Consider the following 19,141-nt stretch of genomic DNA (forward strand, 5'->3'; position numbering starts at 1 on the left):
ATTTTTTATTAAATAAATTTATAAAAGTAAATAGAACAAGGAATTGAATTTTAGAGTATGAAACATTCTAACACCAAAGTCATATCATCTGAACTATCACAAGAAAACAATCTTTTTTTTTTTTTTAACCATAAACAATCTTTTTTTTAGTAGAAGTAAATATTAAAAGAAAAAGAAAATTTGGTGGTTAATAAATCCAAGCATATAATAAAATTTACACTCCAAAAGTTGTTGGTTTGTTGTGAGAGAATTAGCAATGAGCCAATGATACTTCTTCACACACTTTACTAAAAGAAACTTCGTACAAATATAGTAATAAAAAAAAGGATATACGATCTGAGTGATAATTAATATTAGGCCCCACCCACCCGATCGATCGTTTGGTTTGGTTAAGCGAGTGTAGTGGGCTTTTGCTTGGCTTCCTCGTTTCCCTAAAAACTCAACAACACAATTTCTTCTATCATTCATTGCTTTTAAATCGAAACTGAAACTGTTGTTGTTGTTACACTTCTTCATCTCCTTCCCTTCCCTTCCCTTCACTTAAAAAGAAAAAACCTAAAAGAACAAAACACATGGATCCTTCTCAGGACCACTGCAACTCTCCAGGTTCTTCTTCCCCTGCTAATCATCATTTATCAATGTCTCTTTTTTAGGGTTTTTCTTTTTCTTTCTTTTAACTTCCAATTTCTCCCTTCCTCTAATAATGTCGTCAAAATTTTTGTGTTTCTTTTGTTTATTATTACCTTAATCTCTCTTGTTGTTGCAATAATGAACGGTTTCTTCCTTTTTTTTTTTCTTTTTTTTTTTGTCTTTTAATGTCTATTTGACTAATGTTTTCTTCTGATTATGACTGTTTTCGCTTTCTGATTTTTAATTTTTCTTTTAAACAAAAAGTTCCCTTAAAAAATAAAAAAAGGAGTCTTTTGTATAATCTATTATCAATTTGAGGATATGGAGACTGATTGATTTTGTTTTTGTAAACCCTTGTTATATTAGGAGGACTAGGAGGAGGATGTAATAAGAGTCATGTGTGCACTAAATGTGGTTGGAGTTACCCTAACCCACATCCTAGTGCTAAAAACCGTCGTGCTCACAAGAAGATCTGTGGAACCATCAAAGGATTTGAGATCTTTGACTCCGATAAGGCCAAACATGATCTTCATTTTCCTGATGACCAAAAAACCCCAAGTACGAACATTTTAATTTATTTGCTTTGGATTGATTAAAGTAGAGAATGACTCTGATGCTAATGGTGTAATGTACTGTTTAATGATGAGGTAAGGTCCAAGAGTTGTGGGCAAAGGTGATGAGAGAATTGGGGATGTTTCTGAAGAGGATGTGTTTACTGATGCTGTTTGTGAGTTTTCTAGATCTGATTCTTTCAAGGACGATACAGCTACTAACTGTGCTGCAAAGGTTACTGAGAATCCTGGTCAGTTGCTACTCCCTTTGTTAAATAAAAATAACTCAGAGATGTTGTTACCTTTTGGGACTTTGGTCATCTAGTATAATAAAGTCTTAGTTTAGTTTCTTTTGACCTTTATACGATATCTCAAACCAGTAGACTCTGTAGAGTGTAGACTACTATAGTTCTATTTAGTTCACTGTGTTTTATCACATTTCTCGGTTTTGTTTCCCATATGGCTTTCATGTTTTGTGTGATGTGCGTGCTCTATTTCGACTATTATATAGCTGATGAATTTGGAACTACTCAGGTGAGGCTCCACAGTGCATTAATTCATCAACTGGCTGTGTGATGAAAAGCTCTGAAGTCGTTCAAGAGAGCTGTGAAGTTCCGCCTGTGGAATTACTTGACAACTATGACGCCCCAAGTGCAGTTGAAGCAGCTTCTGATAATCGACAAGGTGGAGAGAGTTCTACTGAAGAACGCTCTATAGCATCTGAACCAGTGATTGAGTCGCCACAGGAAGCTCAGGTCATTGACGGTGGTGATTCCATATCAGATGTTAGATTAGAGACAGAATGCAAAGAAAATTTAACGGAAGAATCTGAATTCAAGTTAGCATCTGAATTAAGGAAGAAAGAGGACACCTCAGATTCATCATGGAACGATGATGTGATTTACTCGGACGTGGATGGTCCCTATGGATTTTCATCAGAAGCAACGAGTATGACTCATCCTGGTGAAGCTAGCTGTATAGTCAGTGAGAATGTTCCAGTCAATACTTCTCTGGCAAAAGCTGATGCAACTCAGGTTACCAGTGCTGGTCAATCTGTTTCTGATGATATGCCTTTTGTTGAGAGTGCTGATGTCTCTTTGCATGGAATCAAAGGCCTAGTCGAAACGGAAGCAAGTCATTCTGTGAATCCTTTTCTTTCTGAGACATCTAAGGGTGAAGAATGTGAAACAGATACTCTTACTGAGGCAGAGAATTTAAGAATTCAGCCTGAAGTCTTAAGTATTGGCTCAGAGGCTCCTTCATCAGACAAGATTCTCTTCGGAGACAAAACTGAACCTCAAGGCCAAACTGATTTGGTTGCGGTCAAGGAATTTCCCAGTGCAGAGAACATAATGATATCTAAGATTGACTCCGAAGATATCAAAGAGAAAGCTGAAGAAGGTGTATCATCACTAGGGAATGCACAAACTGTTGAATCAGAAACCTTGAGAGTTTCTCTACCTGCTATAGATTCTATAGTTGTTGACTCGAATGCTGATGTGAGCAGTTCAGCTTACAAAACTGGTTTAGTTGATCTCGTTGGTCATGAGAGTGAACTTATTCAAGCAAATGTTGTAGCTGAGGAGGGGAACAACCCAAAAGATACGCTGAGTCCTGAATCCTCTTACTATGTTACTCCGCTGTCTGCTATATTTGAGGGAGATGATGCAAGTGATCAGATAAAAAGTTCAACAGAAACATCTAAAGACTCCGCCCTCCAAATCGGTGCTGAAAACTCCGAAAGTAAAGATGAAGTTTGCAGAGAGATTAACAACGGGACCGTTGTGGAGGAAAGCAGTTTCATAAACGAAACAAATCCAAGGGAATACCCTATTAGCCATCCTGGATCCACAGGCACTGCACCTGATGACAGTGTTAAAACAGCGAATCAGAAGTCACTGGAAAGCGGAAGGACAGAATTCAATAGAGTTGTTGGTGGCTTGGGGGTAATTCAAGCAAATGAGATTGACGGTAATGTCAAAGCACACAACTATTACGCTGAGGTCCCAGTGACTATAGAATCAAACGACCATCGGGATTTTGGGAGATTGCAGAATCTTTCAGAAGCTCACATTAAATCTCTGGTTTCAAGTCCACTAGTCAGTAGAAATAATGCATCTAATGCGTTTGAATCCAACTTGGGATCGGTTTCAGGTACGTATCCCATCTTGTATGAGCAAGAACCCAAAACCCTTTTCAGTATATAGCACTCTTTGAGATGAACATTATGTATGTTTGTAATAGCCAAGTCGATTTTGATGGAACAGGAGTAAGCAGTGGAGTTAACAAACCGGAAAACGTATCTCAGAACCAAGAGATCACCTTGGAGAAGACAACAAGCTGGAGCTCAGCAAAGGAGCAACACGTGCCGCTAAAGAACCTTCTGAGTGAAGCAAGATCACCAAGGGTGCAACAGGAGGCAAAGGCTCAAAATGAGAGTAACAACATACCGAGAGTGAGTTCGATACTGGGACAGGAGACATCCCCTGAAGACGGTCGCTGGCCAGAGAAAAGAGAAGTGAGTGAGGAATGGAATTCGCCAGCAAAGTATCCAGTGGACTTAAAGAGAGAGGAGAGGAAAGTGAAAGGAAGACCCTTTTGGGTGCCATTCGTTTGCTGCTCCAATGTTAAATAAAGAAACCCTTCTATTGTATAATGGTAGGAGTATGATGAATGGTTCTCAGGAATTGCTCAGTACAAAGACTTGTTTAGTTCTGAAGTAGTTTGGTTCTTGTAGGGGTTACTATTGTTGCTTAGGCTTTTTAATATACTTTTATGCAGACCACTTTTCTTTAAATTTCATCTTTTACCATGACTAATTAATTTATCTTCTGTTTGCATTTTAGAGTTGGTGTTTGGTTCAATTTTGTTAAAAGAATACCAAATTGAATCTAACCGAATTGCTTAAAACCGAATTCAGAATTCGGTTTATCGTTAAACCGAATTCAAACTAAACCACAATTTCTCCACAGCGCGGCGAGCTTCGGTTTTTGCAGAATTCGGTTTTTGCAGAATTCGGTTTTTGCAGCGAGCTTCGAAAGAGTGTAAATGGAGACTCTGACGACGGCGCAATTTCTCCACAGCGCGGCGACGCCACAGAAGAGACCATCTCCTCCGCTGTGGAATTCGAACACAAGCTTTCTCAGTACCATAACAAGAAGATTCTATTGGATACCTAAACCGTCTTCTCTCCGCCGCTGCTCTTTGTCTATCAATGGCGACGCAACGACGCAGCCCACCTCTCTTCTCTCCGATGATTACAACCACCACCGGTTTTTCAGTTCATTGACACGGCGGCTTGGTCGACCCGGTTCTTGTCCTTTACGACTGCTTCAAGAGGATGGAGATTGGAGCAAAGACCATTTCTGGGCTGTAATTCGTTTTCTCCGTCAATCCTCAAGACTCCACGAGATTCTTCCTGTAACTTCTTCATCTCCTACATATCTATCTCTTTCATGAAATCTGAGAACATGAAAATGACTTTTTTTTCTTTCAATTGCAGGTTTATGATGCGTGGAAGAATCTTGAACCTTCGCGAATAAGTGTGGCCAATTACGAGAGGATTATAAGGTTTTTATGTGAGGAAAGATCGGTGAACGAAGCAATTCGAGCTTTTCGCAGTATGATTGATGATTATAAGCTAAGTCCATCTTTAGAAATCTATAATTCAATCATCCATGGTTATGCTGATGATGGCAAGTTTGAGGAAGCTATGTTTTACTTGAGTCAGATGAAAGAGAATGGTCTGTCACCTATAACTGAGACATACGATGGCTTGATTGAATCATACGGTAAATGGAAAATGTATGATGAGATTGTTTTGTGCGTCAAGAGAATGGAATCTGATGGTTGTGTGCGTGACCATGTTACTTATAATCTACTTATACGCGAGTTTTCACGAGGAGGGCTGCTTAAGAGAATGGAGCAAATGTATCAGAGCTTGATGTCTAGGAAGATGACTCTCGAGCCTTGTACGTTGTTGTCCATGCTTGAAGCTTATGCCGAGTTTGGGGTTATTGAAAAGATGGAGGAAACGTGTAACAAGATTATACGGTTTGGGATTTGTTTAGATGATGGTTTAGTTAGGAAGTTAGCTAATGTTTATATCGGTAACCTCATGTTCTCGAGGCTTGATGATTTGGGTCGTGGCATTTCTTATTCTAGAACCCGTAGGACCGATCTAGCTTGGTGTCTCAGGCTTCTGTGTCATGCCCGTCTTGTGAGTCGAAAAGGTCTGGATTATGTTGTTAAACAGATGAAAGAAGCTAGAGTTACTTGGAATACAACTTTTGCTAATATTGTACTTTTAGCTTACTCAAAAATGGGGGATTTCAAGAGCATTGAGCTGCTCCTCGATGAGCTACGGACAAAACGTGTGAAGCTTGATCTTGTAACTGTGGGAATTGTCTTCGACTTGAGCGAAGCTGGTTTCGATGGTACTCGAGTTTTTATGACTTGGAAAAAGATTGGGTTTCTTGATAAGCCTGTGGAAATGAAGACTGATCCATTGGTCCATGCTGCTTTTGGGAAAGGGCGGTTTCTTAGGAGCTGCGAAGAAATGAGAGGCCAAGAACCACCAACACCATGGACGTACCAGAATCTTATGGAACTTGTGGTTAAGAATCAGAAAACTCTACTTTAGTTTGTAAATTTCAACCTATACAAACACTAGACTGTATGTAGAGACTAACAGTTGTGTAAGCTTCTCTCAAGTCTGCTCTTCTACACAATTCTCTCTGTTTGGATTTGTCTTGTTTCTCTTTCTTGTATAGACCTTACACAGTGTTGTGTCAGTTACACCATTCCCTCTTGTTGATAATAGCTTGGAGAATTGTTCCATTTCATCAAGAACCTGTTTCTTCTTCTCGGTGTATATTTCACTTCCACTTGTGCGTCCAAACGAGTTAGATACCATCAACTGTATAAGATAGTTGCGGACATCACCATGATCATGTATTGAGGAAATTGCTTGTTGAACTTGTTCTTCAACGGTCTCTTCTCGAGTTCCATTCCTGTGCATTTGTTTTTTAAATTCCTGCAGGACCAGAGCTTGTTATGAAATTGATTTGACGTATCCAAACATATATTGAGACACCTTATCTGCATTACAAACCTGGAATGCACGAATCAACTTAGTCACTTGCTCGGAATTCAATAGCTCAGCCAGCATAAGTTCTCGAAACAATATTACAATCTCTCTGCTGATGTTCATCCCATTAAGATTTTGAATCATGCTAGAGATGCAAGACTCATCAAAAACAGTTCTCAGCCACGCTGGCTTGTTCTTGAGTCTTAGCATGGCAACGGTTACATAGACTGCTGGTTTGTGGTGGTTCACAAAGGTATTTGATGCCGAACAAGGCATCGCCAAGGACACTGACATTTCTTCTGCAATAAACCTGTACCATGAGCTGGTCTTAAGCATCTCCGTTCTTCCTTCCATGTCTTCCCATCCTAGAATCATGGACAGACAAAGCGCAGAGTTTGTCGCTACTCTTATGTCATCACAGAATACAAGACCACCTAAAACAGCCTTCATTGATTTCAGGTAACACGAAGAACACCGTAGTTGCTCTCTTTTTATGTCAATCTGCTGTGATAATCCAGTGAACAATTCCAAAAGACAACAAGAGGCGATGAGCTTGATTTCCGGCGTTCCAAAATGCATCAACCTGCAAAAATTATGGCAATGGATGCATACTACGGGTAGANTGTTTTTTAAATTCCTGCAGGACCAGAGCTTGTTATGAAATTGATTTGACGTATCCAAACATATATTGAGACACCTTATCTGCATTACAAACCTGGAATGCACGAATCAACTTAGTCACTTGCTCGGAATTCAATAGCTCAGCCAGCATAAGTTCTCGAAACAATATTACAATCTCTCTGCTGATGTTCATCCCATTAAGATTTTGAATCATGCTAGAGATGCAAGACTCATCAAAAACAGTTCTCAGCCACGCTGGCTTGTTCTTGAGTCTTAGCATGGCAACGGTTACATAGACTGCTGGTTTGTGGTGGTTCACAAAGGTATTTGATGCCGAACAAGGCATCGCCAAGGACACTGACATTTCTTCTGCAATAAACCTGTACCATGAGCTGGTCTTAAGCATCTCCGTTCTTCCTTCCATGTCTTCCCATCCTAGAATCATGGACAGACAAAGCGCAGAGTTTGTCGCTACTCTTATGTCATCACAGAATACAAGACCACCTAAAACAGCCTTCATTGATTTCAGGTAACTCGAAGAACACCGTAGTTGCTCTCTTTTTATGTCAATCTGCTGTGATAATCCAGTGAACAATTCCAAAAGACAACAAGAGGCGATGAGCTTGATTTGCGGCGTTCCAAAATGCATCAACCTGCAAAAATTATGGCAATGGATGCATACTACGGGTAGTGTATCCAGGTTGCTCGATGGGCCAAAGAAAGTTTGCCAGTCCACTGCTCCAGCTAGAACAATCTGCAAGCTAAGGCCAAAAGGGAGTTAAAGAACAGTTAAAAGTAGGATCTAGCATTGTGAACAATTTCAGATGCTACCTTCTTAATGAGAAAAAATAGAGAGGTAACGTGAATGCTAACGCCTCCCCAATGTCAGTTTCGTCCTGATACTGAGTCAATGCGGGACCCTTTGAGCAAGCTACAGTAACGACAGTGTTGATTGCTGATACCAAGTGCGAATTCAACACGATACTTCTTGAAGCTTCAACAAGTGCTCCATCTGACGAGTGGTACAGAACCAACGAAAGAATGCCAATCACCACCATACCTTCATGGTTCTGTGTTATGGCAGTGTCTCGCAACCTCAAATAATTTAACAACTATAAAAAAAAATGAGGATCCAGTGAGCTATATTATATAATGATACTTTTGGTCGAGAATAGGTCTAAACGACCATACCTTTATAATCACAGCATCCAATGATTCATCATTTATAAGCACTCCAGGTTGCACAGAAGCTAAAATATTGAATATTAGCAGTAGGAGTGTTGTGAAAGATGTTCCCAAGGATGAGTTAGTAAAGCCACAAACAAGTTTATGGATTGCATTGCCAATGCCATTCATGATTAAATGGTTGGAGGCAGTTGGAGATATAGAAACAACCTTGATCATCAGATTTAAAATTGAGATAACGTTAGTGTCCTGCTCTCCCTTCTCTGCGAGCTGTTCCAACAAATTAACCAGAAGAATTGCGGCATAGTTGTCTCCTTCTGATATCAACTTTGCAAACCAATATGTGAGTGATCTCTGTCTGCCATCTCCATATACATTGTGAACTTCATTTCCAATTAAGTTTCTCCGAGAAATATTTTGGATCTGGTAAGTTAAACTTTTGCTGATACTTTCTTGTTGAAAAAGCCACTTCAGAGATTCTAGATGAATATAACTGGAACCCAAGTCCCAATCATATTCATTTAGTAGATGGAAGAGTATTCTCTCAGCTTCTAGACTGTAGGATATCTGGTATCTCTCATTTTGATGACTCCTGCAAAGACCATACAGATTCACTAGGTGGAGCATAGCTGGAGAATCAGAGATCGCACATATTAAACTTGTCCTGTTTAAGATGATGTATTGCTCCAAAGAAGCTAAAGCAAGCTTATCATCTGCAAGCCTGCAAAAGATGCAAAATAATATAAGGAAGAGAAATAGATTATAGATCTTTAGTGCGTTAATCGAAAACGTGATTCAAAATCAGAAGCCTAAGTCACCTGTCATTGTATATCCAACTGGTATGGAAAATCAGCAGCGCTGCGGACTGGCAAGAAGCCAATTCTTGATTATTAGAACTATCTTGCCCGAGCAAAAACAGCAAATCTTGTGGATCAGTTGGAAGACACGGAATAGCATCTCTGATATGTGACCCCGTTTTCTGTTCAAGAAGAACATCAACAAGGGAACTGAGCATCAAATATACCCTCTGTTTCATCTTAGGCGTAGAAAAGTTTCCTAGGCATCCAAATGAAAAACTGAACCAATCTGCTGAAACAAGCATCTCTGCAAACTCCTTGGCCTGAATATCTGGATTCTGTAGCAGAATAGAATGGAAAGTTTCCATTATGCCAAGAGTTGCTTCCTCACTGACCTCGTTGACATCAGCGAGAAACCATGGCAATAGATGTGATGCACACACGTCTATAACACAGTGTCTTAACTCAATGCAACTGGTTTTGTTTATGGATGTTGGTGCAGTACAATATGCATATACTTCACTGAGTAAGTAGACTGCATGCAATATCTGCGTTGGATCTTTCTCAGGGAGACTAAGAGAGGCCAAAATGGAATGTCTCAAGGATTCTTGCAATGATGTTAACACATCTGGAGTCTCAGCAAAAGATGGAGTTTTCAATAGGGAAACAAAAACTGAGCAGATAATCGCAAATGCATCTGCAAATAATCCCATCTCCTGTGAATAATATCTTTCAAGCATTCTTTTTAGAACCAGAGCAATTTCCTGAACTTGAGAACTAGAAGCAATCCCAGGGAAATCAGAAATACAGCTCGAAATAAGCTTCAGTGTCTGGATTTGAAAAGGATGGCAAGGAACTTGGCCTACATAGTGAAGCACTTGGATGACTGAAGGAAACCCAATAACAAGTCTCTTCCGAAAGGAATGCTCGGCTAGGTAAAATAGATCAAGGACTCTGAGGCATGAGTTGATGACCTGATCTTTACATTCTGTTCATGAAAAGGACATCATTCAGATACATAAAACACATATCTAGTAATGCTTGTGCAGATGTGAGCTTCAAGATGACAACATAGTAAGTAAAGATAGCCGTCACACGGAACTATAATAGGCAATGTATGTGAAGACTGGTTGAACAAGTTGTTTTAATTTGTGTAGGAAACAATGAATTATGCATTTGACATCAGAAAGATGTGTATGATAACATCATTTCTTAGCTTCTAAACCTTCCGCTAGTATGTGGAAAAAATTCAGGTCGTTTCATTTATAATGGAATATGCAATAGCAGTATATTATTCACTTATCCAAAGAGACTACCTTTACCTGATAACCGCAGTATCTCAAATATATAATCAGCAACATTTTCCTCTACCAGAACTTGAATCTGTCTGCTTGGTGTACTCTCTTGGGATAAATAGTGGAAGATAAGATCGAGGGCTCTTATTTGCACCTCGCTGTCAGTGGAAAGAAGTGGACCTTTGATTGCCTCAGCAAATAAGACATTTAAACAAGGCTTGGCGACTACAGTCTCAGTTGTCTGCATAGGGTCATCATCCACTTCATCCAGGCTCATGCTGCTGACACTATTTGTATACGAATTCGATAAAAGACATTGCTGGGCCAAGATGGTCAAAAGGGCTACAAAGTTCAAAATCTATGTTAGCTGAAATATAACAAAGGTTCTTTACAAAATAAAACGAATGATAACCTCAGACTGAGAATGGTCTACCGTATGGAGAATTGACATGATGTTCCAGGAGAAAGAATTGGAGCAATGGGATAAGAATAAAGCAAACTGATAAAAGCTCATACGCACCTACACAGTTCAAGCGAACATCATCTCTCTGTGTCTTTGCAAGAGCTTCCAAAGATAGGCATAAGAGCTTAGGACACAATGAAGATAGAATCTCAATTCCATCAACATTTTGTTCTGTGAATTGTAGAGCAGAAAACTTGTACAGAGCAAATAGGATTTCACCACGGATCTCCTCACTATTATGAGAAACGAAATAAAATATAACAAATCACAACATGCCCCATATAAAAGAGAAAGAAAGTACAATGGTTTCCAAGTAGTGGCTTTATGCAAATTACCTCGGTAACTGAAGACCTTCAACGAGTTGGCAAACAAGAGCTTCTTTATCTCTGATATGGGAATTGACGTCTATATTGCCACAGCTCATCAGAACCCCAAAGCAATGGAGCTGCAGAACACAGACATTAAGCCATGTATGAGAAGATTTCGGATGAGTAACTGCAACAAGCTTCTCCATGGTGAAACGAATAGCAATTGCAGATCTAAAATCTAATTAGATGAATTCATGAAATCCCCAATTGAAGAGCAATAAAAACCCTAGAAAGGCAAAACAATACCATATGAAGCTGTCTCCGGCTCCAACCCAAAGCACCAGAAGAGAGCTGATCGGAGATTCTCTCTAGAAAATCCTCACCGATTGAAGATCCCTCAGCGGAACATAGAGCCGAGATGGTATCCATGATCTGGATAGCGATTGGAGCATCATCAATCGAAGAGAGAGCGTGGACGAGAGGCGATACCAGAAAGTGGATATGAGAGGTGAGTAGGGTTCGGAGAAAGATAGGTTCTGAGAGAGCGATTGAGAGCTGGTGGAGCGCGTAGGAGATGTGAACGGTGGGGACGCGTGAGTCGGAGACGAGATTGGAGAAGCAGATGAAGCAGAACAATCCGCCTTGGTCGGAGCGCAGAGAGACTGTGGATCGGTGGCCGTTGGCGCATAGCGGCGACGGAGATTGATAGTTTGGATCCGCCATAGATTGATGGAGGAGATGACCGGAGTCTTGCTCCTGTGAGTCTAGGAAGAACATTGAGAGAGAGAGAGCGCGAAAGAGAGAGACTGGGAAATTTTCGAAATTTTGACCGGTGGATCCAATTTTAGAAATGGCGTCTCAATTTCGGCTCTCACAAAAACAAAATTATTTTTAAAATAACTAAGAAAGCGACCCGTGCGTTGCCGCACAGGGAGGTGAAATCCTAAATTGAAATTTAACATTTGTAATTCATCCTAAATTCTTTCTTTTCTCAATCAATTTGATCGTTTTCACTTTTTGCTATTGCTTTCTGCTGATTAAAAAGCCAAAGATTCATTTCAATGTTATTATATTTTATGTTGTCACATACAAAAGTTAGCCTTTTTTAGAGTTTGATTTACTATGAACATTACTTTTAACCATATATAAAATTGCACTTATGTTTGTCTTCGACCATATGGTGCTATATATTGGTATCCTTTCTTAATTCGCTATTAGAAATTGTCTTTGTTGTTGATCATTATCAATCGAAATACATACGAGGCTGCTTCTCTCTTGGTTTATTTACTATATCGAGAAAGTACTAAATGCCACTTGTCGAAGGAAGGTCGAAGATTGGGATCGGAGTAGATGGCTGGATTGAGTTTCGTTTCCCCTTCACTTTGATACGTGATTTCTCTTTCCATAGATTACTGATTCACAAATCGCAATCAATATTCCGATGCTGTAAGCAAGTGGAGTTTGTATACAAATGATTTACTATGAACATTACTTTTAACCATATATGAAATTTCACTTATGCTTGTGGATGTTTTTTTCTCTCACTTTTAGATATGTACAAAACCGAGTTTTATATGACCGACCAATCAAACCTAATTGGTTAGTATAGAGTAACTCACATTCTTCAGCTACAACTTTTAGAGATATATATTTGGCTGTAATGCTTTCCACAGTTCCATGCATGTTGGTCTCACGTTTTCCCTCAAAAGACCCCTTCTTTCCTCCCTTTTAATGGGTTAATCTTGAATGCTTTATTTCCTACTAACACATTTGATACATTGATTTGTAATATTTGCTTCAAATCACATATTCCTCTTTGGAAAAGAAAAAAAATCAAGACGTAACAGACTAAGAATGCATATAGACAAAAACTTGTAAACTCATCAGCTATTCAATCAAAGCAATTCAATTAAACTACAAAAGTTCAGAAAATCAATAAAATATAGAACAGAGGATTTTATGTTGGTCTCTCCCAATCCATCCCATTCCACCATGTCGGCTGCGCTCCATCCAGGCTGCATCCTCTTTTATTTGATTTCCCACTTATGTCTATGAATCGGTACCATCATGTTCTTCAATAAACGACAGCGAAAACGAAGTCGATGTGGTGAAACATGTGATAATAATATCTCACCTTTTGATGTTCTCTTCTTTAGGTTAAACACTAATTTTATAAATTTCTTGCATTTTTTTTTTTTTGCATTCCAGATCACTCTAAAAGTGACTGTTATACATTATGTTTTTAAAAAGTTGTATATACAGATTAGAAAGTCATCAAAGACTAAATAAGTTACCTTTAGTAGATCTTTTCTTTCTAACTTGACTTGTCATTTGGTCGTGCTTACGCTTTCTAGAATTTGATTTTGTGTTGTCACAAGTATGTCTGGCTTTTTCTTCGGCACTCTCTATTTCCATGCTCATTTGTAATATTTCTATATATTATCAAAATGTTTGACACCCAGAAAGTATAAGAAATTATAATTCAACTAAAATTTTTAAAAACTTTATTTACAAAAAATGTAAACTAACCTGGATCATGAACATCTAATGGAAAAAAAAAAATAATAACATTTATACCATGTTTGTTAGAAAAAATAAATAGGTTAAAATAAGAACATATTATAATTATACCATGTTTGTTAAAAAAATTTGGCTTATCCGTAGCTCTAGCATCACTGCATATCATCATGCCTCTTGTATCTTGGTTTTGCTTTTTCCAGAAAGTCAAAAAATAAAATCTGCACATTGAGAATCAAAAATATTAGCCATGCAAAAATATGGCACACGTACTTAATAACATTAGCCATGCAAAAACATGAAAACCGGAAAGGCTAAAAATTTTGAAGAGACTAAAAGTTAACAAAACTAAGATTAATGTATGAACTTAATAGTGTCGACTAACAGTAATAATAATCTAACCGAGAAACACTACAGGTCATTCGCAGCAAAAATATTAAATTACCTTGAAGTAGAGATTGATGCTTGAATGTTAAAAAAATACTTCAATAATACAATTCTTTAGTACTCAGAAAATAATTTTTCGAAATTTGTTTATGTAGTCAAGAAAAGTTTATATATAATAAACAAAGAGGTGTAAGACATAGAGGTGTGAAATGAAGGTGTAAAAATTAATAGATGTGAAACATGGAGGTACAACAAAGAGGTGTAACACATAGAGGTGTGAAATTAAAAGGTGTAAAAATTAATAGATGTGATATTTGAAACCAGGAGGTACAACAAAGAGATGCAAAGACTAAGGAGGTGTGATTTAAAAGGTGTAAAAATTAATGGATGTGATTTTTGAAACCAAGAGGTACAACAAAGAGATGCAAAGACTAAGAGGTGTGATTTAAAAGGTGTAAAAATTAATGGATGTGATATTTGAAACTAGGAGGTACAACAAAGAGATGGAAAGACTAAGGAGGTGTGATTTAAAAGGTGTAAAAATTAATGGATGTGATTTTTCAAACCAGTAGGTACAACAAAGAGATGCAAAGACTAAGAGGTGTGATTTAAAAAGTGTAAAAATTAATAGATGTGATTTTTGAAACTAGAAGGTACAACAAAGAGATGGAAAGACTAAGAGGTGTGATTTAAAAGGTGTAAATATTAATGGATGTGATTTTTGAAACCAGGAGGTACAACAAAGAGATGCAAAGACTAAGAGGTGTGATTTAAAAGGTGTAAAAATTAATGGATGTGATTTTTGAAACCAGGAGGTACAACAAAGAGATGCAAAGACTAAGAGGTGTGATTTTTGAAAGATGGGGGTGCGACGAAAAGACACGATTAATAATTTTAAACCGTTGGATTAAAACTGGAACTAATCTCATCCGTTGGATTAAAAATTGACACAAAAAAGTGGGTTTGCTATTATATATAGATTTTTATTTATTTGAATTAAAATTTTCTTTTCTCAACCATTTTTTTTTTTGGTTTATTAAAGAAAACAATAATATTAAATTGAAAAAATAGGTATTCCCTAAAGCGAAAACAGTGCTCAAAACAGTGTTCGTAACTCAAATCATCATCATCTTCCCATTGTGATGCGATGCACTTAGCGTCTTCTTCGTCCTGCTACTCTCGTACGGCGAAGAATCTCTTGGTAATGTTCTTGAAATCTCGAGCTTTTTCAGTAACCACCACACAGAATCCTCCTGATCTCTTCTCCCTTTTACATCATTCCCCAAACGCTAAGCATCTACGCCATCTCCACGCTCATCTTCTTCGTACCTCTACCTATTCCGACGTCGTGCTCAGCTCCAAGCTCGTTCTCGCTTACTCCAAGCTGAATCGTCTCTTTCTTCCCACTTCGCTTTCTGTCTTCTGGCACATGCCTTGCCGCAACATTTTCTCATGGAATATAATCATCGGCGAGTTCTCTCGATCGGGTTTTGCGTCGATTTCGATTGGATTGTTTCTTCGTATGTGGCGAGAGTCCAGCGTTAGACCAGATGATTTCACGCTGCCTCTTGTTCTACGAGCTTGCTCTGCTTCACGGGAAGCGAAGCTCGGTGATTTGGTTCATGTTCTGTGTTTAAAACTTGGGTTTAACGCTAGTTTGTTTGTTAGCTCGGCTTTAGTAATTATGTATGTTGATATGGGACAAATTTTACATGCACGCAAGTTGTTCGACGATATGCCTGTGAGAGACTCTGTTCTTTATACTGCTATGTTTGGTGGGTATGTTCAGCAAGGAGAAGCTATTTTGGGTTTGGTTGTGTTCAGAGAAATGATGTATTCTGGATTTGCGCTGGATTCAGTGGTGATGGTGAGTTTACTTACGGCTTGTGGACAACTTGGGGCGTTGAAGCATGGCAAGAGCGTCCATGGGTGGAGTATTCGAAGATGCTCTTGCTTCGGCTTGAATCTCGGCAATGCCATAACAGATATGTATGTAAAGTGTTCAAATCTGGACTATGCATACGGAGTGTTTGTAAAGATGCCGAACCGTGATGTGATCTCTTGGAGCTCTCTTATTTTGGGTTATGGCTTGGACGGGAACGTCGTAATGGCTATAAAGCTCTTTGAAGAGATGCTCAAGGAAAGGATTGAACCTAATGCTGTCACTTTCCTTGGTGTCTTATCAGCTTGTGCCCATGGAGGTCTTGTGGAAAAGTCTTGGCTGTATCTCAGACTAATGCAGGAATATAAAATAGTTCCTGAGCTGAAACACTATGCTAGTGTGGCGGATTGTATGTCTCGAGCAGGTCTTCTGGAGGAAGCAGAGAAGTTTCTGGAAGATATGCCTGTGGAACCTGATGAGGCTGTTATGGGTGCGGTGCTAAGTGGGTGCAAGGTGCATGGGAATGTAGAAGTTGGGGAAAGAGTGGCGAAGAAGCTAATTCAACTTGAGCCTGGAAAAGCTGGCTACTATGTAACGTTGGCCGGTCTATATTCAGCTACAGGTCGGTTTGATGAAGCTGAGAGTCTGAGGGAGTGGATGAAGGAGAAGCAAATTTCTAAGGTTCCCGGGTGTAGCTCAATATGAAAGATGGGATGCAGATTTCTGCGTTTTCTGGTTGTACATGTGAAAGATCCAAAACCGCACCAAAAGCTGTTAAAACTACAGCTAGAATTTTTGGTAATGAGGCTCAGACATAGCTAACTTTTACAAGCTATATCAACTGTTAAAGGTCGCTACACTTATTCTAAGCACACAGAACATTTCCTTAGCTTAGTTCGTCCATCAAAAACATAATAAGAAATCAAGAGCCTAAGAAGTCGCCTGTCATCAAATAGTATCCTCTGCTTAATCTTAGCCGCAGAATTATTTCCTGGGCCTCCAAATGAAAAGCTGAACCAATCTGCTGAAACAAGTATCTATGCAAACTCCATGGCTTGAATATCAGAATTCTGCCTGGGAGTAATATCTCCCAGCCATCTGCATAGGGTCGTCATCAACTTTATCCAAGTTCACGCTGCTGACATGATTTGTATGTGCCTTTGCTGAAATACCTTGCTCTGCCAAGATGGTGAACATCTCATATATAGCTACAGTTGATTGGCTGATCCAGAGAGGGAGGGAATGATGATATATACATCTCTAATCTCTTCTACGAAAGATTAGAAAATCAAAACAGAGCATCTCTATGGTACTGAAAGCACTATTTTAAGTATCCTAAAAGATTTAGCTTCTCAAATCCAAATTGAACATTGAACACTGGAGTCAGAACTGGCTAAAACATGAGTGATGGTTATTACCAAGGCAAAACTTAGCTCATAGCTTTGAGCCATATCTTCCAAAATCATAGTTGGTCAACATGAAATCGAGAATACAACAACGCCGCATAGAGCAAATGAACATGCTCAAACTTTTTTTTCTTCTCTGATAATAAATTAAGAATACAACAACAATGTTGAGATACAAAGGAGTGGTGACATAAGTTTAACACAATCAAAACAAACAAAGAGTTCAAAGAGTGACAATCAAGGAGGTCTTGCCTGCTGCGTTGCGCCAGATTTAGGCTGAGAAGCAAAAGGGAGGCAGGGCCTCCACACAGTGGTTCTTCCAGGAACATCCATGAGGGAGATTCCTTGAAGGGCCAAAGTTTTTCTAATGTCATCGCTTTGCTCAAAATCTTTATTCATCCGGGCCACTCTCCTTGTCTCAATCATCTGCAAGACTTCTTCTTCAGCTAATTCTGCTCTTGCTAATGCCTTTTGCTTCATCTCTTTCAAAAAATCGCCGTAGGTGAGACTAGTGAGCAGACCAAGCACATCAAGAATTTCCCTCACTGCTTTCTCAACCTCGACCAGTGACACCACTAGCGACATTCTCGGCTTCTTCTGCATTTTCTTGAGCTTTGTGATGGACACGTTGATGAATTTCATCGCGTCTTGAAAAGCACCCGCGAGTACATGGGAAGTGTTAAGGTCATCTGACAGTTTTGATTCAAACTCACTTTTCACGTCCCTCACAATCTTTTTGGCTTCTGCAGTCTGTTCAGCCTTTCCGCCATCTTCACATATTGCTTCTCGATATGGCGAGAGTGCTTCAACAAGATCTTCTAACGTCTGAAGAAACAAAGATCACAGGGTTGGAGTTAGAAACATTTTGCACTTGAGATATGCTGGAAGAAACGGAACATATATTGTAATTGGGGGGACTGAACCTACCTGATAAACGTAGTATAAAGCATCCGACGAAGTCTCAAGCTGCAACACCGAATAGTTCAGCGGAGACCGGTACTGTGCACTCATCAAGAAGTGCCTCAGAGCCAGTGGATGATACTTGGCTGTGACCTACACAGATTCAACAAAAAAGTCAGCATAGCCATGAGAGTTCCTGAGAATGGGACAAATAAGAAACATACTTCTCTAATTGGAACGAAGTTTTTTAGTGACTTTCCCATCTTCACTTTGTTGTTAGTGACATGGCCGTTGTGCAACCAGTAAGTCACGCCACTATCTTCACAGGCAGCACAGGTCTGGGCGATCTCGTTTTCATGGTGCGGGAATATAAGATCTGAGCCACCGCCATGGATGTCAAACCTCGGAGAGAGATAAAGGGCGCTCATTGCGCTGCACTCGATGTGCCATCCAGGTCTCCCTGGACCCCAAGGGCTCTCCCAGCTTGGTTCATCGGGTTTTGCAGCCTGCAGGGGTAGGTATGTATGTATGTATATGTCAGCACAAACTCAAAAGGCTCAAGACCCAAAAAAAGAGAGAGGACGAGGATATGATATGATATATGAGACAAACCTTCCATAGTGCAAAGTCAGCAGGATTGCGCTTCCTAGGATCAATGGCAACACGCTCACCAGCTCGAGTATGATCAAGCAGTTGCCCAGAGAGTTGACCGTAATTTGGTGACTTATCGACAGAGAAGAACACGTCACCATTCACTTCATACCCACAATCTTTGGCAATGATCTGTGTGTAATAAACAAGGAAGCATATATAGACGAAGACGTGTAAGTGAGAGCTATAGTCAGTAGCATCATTTATCTTAGAAAGCAAGAAGAAAGAATAAATTGTACCGTTTCAATCATCTTGATGATGTGCTCCATATGGTCACTGACACGAGGCTGGTGGGTGGGAAGGAGGCACTGAAGAGAAGTCATATCTACAAGATACTCATTGCAAAAGCGACTACTGAGATCTAACGGTCTCACCCCACACTCGTTAGCTCTGTCGATTACCTGAACATACCACCAAAGAAGAGAATGTTGTAAGCAGCTAGTCATAAAAACAAATAGG

At 39.3% G+C, this 19,141-nt stretch overlaps 5 protein-coding genes across 6 annotated transcripts in view; 3 read left to right on the forward strand and 2 right to left on the reverse strand.

The window, feature by feature from the left end:
- Window positions 416-4,000, forward strand: LOC104732251. The gene is made up of 5 exons (XM_010451787.2): window positions 416-606; window positions 997-1,188; window positions 1,283-1,432; window positions 1,716-3,335; window positions 3,449-4,000. The coding sequence occupies exons 1-5, from the start codon at window positions 573-575 to the stop codon at window positions 3,814-3,816; spliced, it is 2,364 nt and encodes a 787-aa protein (XP_010450089.1). The 5' UTR covers window positions 416-572; the 3' UTR covers window positions 3,817-4,000.
- On the forward strand, window positions 4,181-5,911 carry LOC104732254 (pentatricopeptide repeat-containing protein At4g14190, chloroplastic-like). Its single transcript, XM_010451790.1, has 2 exons — window positions 4,181-4,601; window positions 4,684-5,911. Exons 1-2 carry the CDS (start codon window positions 4,230-4,232, stop codon window positions 5,821-5,823), a joined length of 1,512 nt encoding a protein of 503 aa, XP_010450092.1. The 5' UTR covers window positions 4,181-4,229; the 3' UTR covers window positions 5,824-5,911.
- LOC104732252 (protein PRD1) lies at window positions 5,873-11,731 on the reverse strand. Its single transcript, XM_010451789.2, has 9 exons — window positions 11,246-11,731; window positions 10,967-11,076; window positions 10,689-10,864; window positions 10,196-10,510; window positions 8,895-9,861; window positions 8,083-8,797; window positions 7,723-8,003; window positions 6,986-7,652; window positions 5,873-6,216 (listed from the first exon to the last, which is right to left on the reverse strand). The coding sequence occupies exons 1-9, from the start codon at window positions 11,714-11,716 to the stop codon at window positions 5,890-5,892; spliced, it is 4,029 nt and encodes a 1,342-aa protein (XP_010450091.1). The 5' UTR covers window positions 11,717-11,731; the 3' UTR covers window positions 5,873-5,889.
- LOC104732255 (pentatricopeptide repeat-containing protein At4g14170) lies at window positions 14,949-16,560 on the forward strand. Its single transcript, XM_010451791.2, has one exon. The coding sequence runs from the start codon at window positions 14,991-14,993 to the stop codon at window positions 16,428-16,430; it is 1,440 nt and encodes a 479-aa protein (XP_010450093.1). The 5' UTR covers window positions 14,949-14,990; the 3' UTR covers window positions 16,431-16,560.
- LOC104732256 (cysteine--tRNA ligase 2, cytoplasmic-like) overlaps window positions 17,230-19,141 on the reverse strand; it is a 2,344-nt gene continuing 432 nt past the window's right edge. Inside the window, exons 3-7 of one of the 2 annotated variants that reach the window (XM_010451793.1) lie at window positions 18,922-19,087; window positions 18,644-18,814; window positions 18,256-18,537; window positions 18,059-18,184; window positions 17,230-17,956 (exon numbers count right to left, since the gene is read on the reverse strand). In XM_010451793.1, the coding sequence (XP_010450095.1) occupies window positions 17,369-17,956; window positions 18,059-18,184; window positions 18,256-18,537; window positions 18,644-18,814; window positions 18,922-19,087 (1,333 nt within the window). In that variant the 3' untranslated portion in view covers window positions 17,230-17,368. The remainder of the gene's footprint in view (window positions 17,957-18,058; window positions 18,185-18,255; window positions 18,538-18,643; window positions 18,815-18,921; window positions 19,088-19,141) is intronic. The other variant, XM_010451792.1, reaches the window with a different exon arrangement.

This window comes from Camelina sativa, chromosome 12 (genome assembly GCF_000633955.1).
Source record: "Camelina sativa cultivar DH55 chromosome 12, Cs, whole genome shotgun sequence".
Lineage (NCBI taxonomy): Eukaryota > Viridiplantae > Streptophyta > Magnoliopsida > Brassicales > Brassicaceae > Camelina > Camelina sativa.

Bases quoted from the DNA above. Each gene is read 5' to 3' on its own strand.
- LOC104732252 (XM_010451789.2), bottom strand. From the start codon at position 11,716: ATGTTCTTCCTAGACTCACAGGAGCAAGACTCCGGTCATCTCCTCCAT. The intron at 11,077-11,245 runs GTATTGTTTTGC...TGTGTTCTGCAG, and splicing joins GCCGGAGACAGCTTCATATG to CTCCATTGCTTTGGGGTTCT. The intron at 9,862-10,195 runs GTAAAGGTAGTC...TTTCATGAACAG, and splicing joins TGAGATACTGCGGTTATCAG to AATGTAAAGATCAGGTCATC.
- LOC104732255 (XM_010451791.2), top strand. From the start codon at position 14,991: ATGCACTTAGCGTCTTCTTCGTCCTGCTACTCTCGTACGGCGAAGAAT.
- LOC104732251 (XM_010451787.2), top strand. From the start codon at position 573: ATGGATCCTTCTCAGGACCACTGCAACTCTCCAG. The intron at 607-996 runs GTTCTTCTTCCC...TTGTTATATTAG, and splicing joins GGACCACTGCAACTCTCCAG to GAGGACTAGGAGGAGGATGT. The intron at 1,433-1,715 runs GTCAGTTGCTAC...GGAACTACTCAG, and splicing joins AAAGGTTACTGAGAATCCTG to GTGAGGCTCCACAGTGCATT.
- LOC104732254 (XM_010451790.1), top strand. From the start codon at position 4,230: ATGGAGACTCTGACGACGGCGCAATTTCTCCACAGCGCGGCGACGCCA. The intron at 4,602-4,683 runs GTAACTTCTTCA...TTTCAATTGCAG, and splicing joins GACTCCACGAGATTCTTCCT to GTTTATGATGCGTGGAAGAA.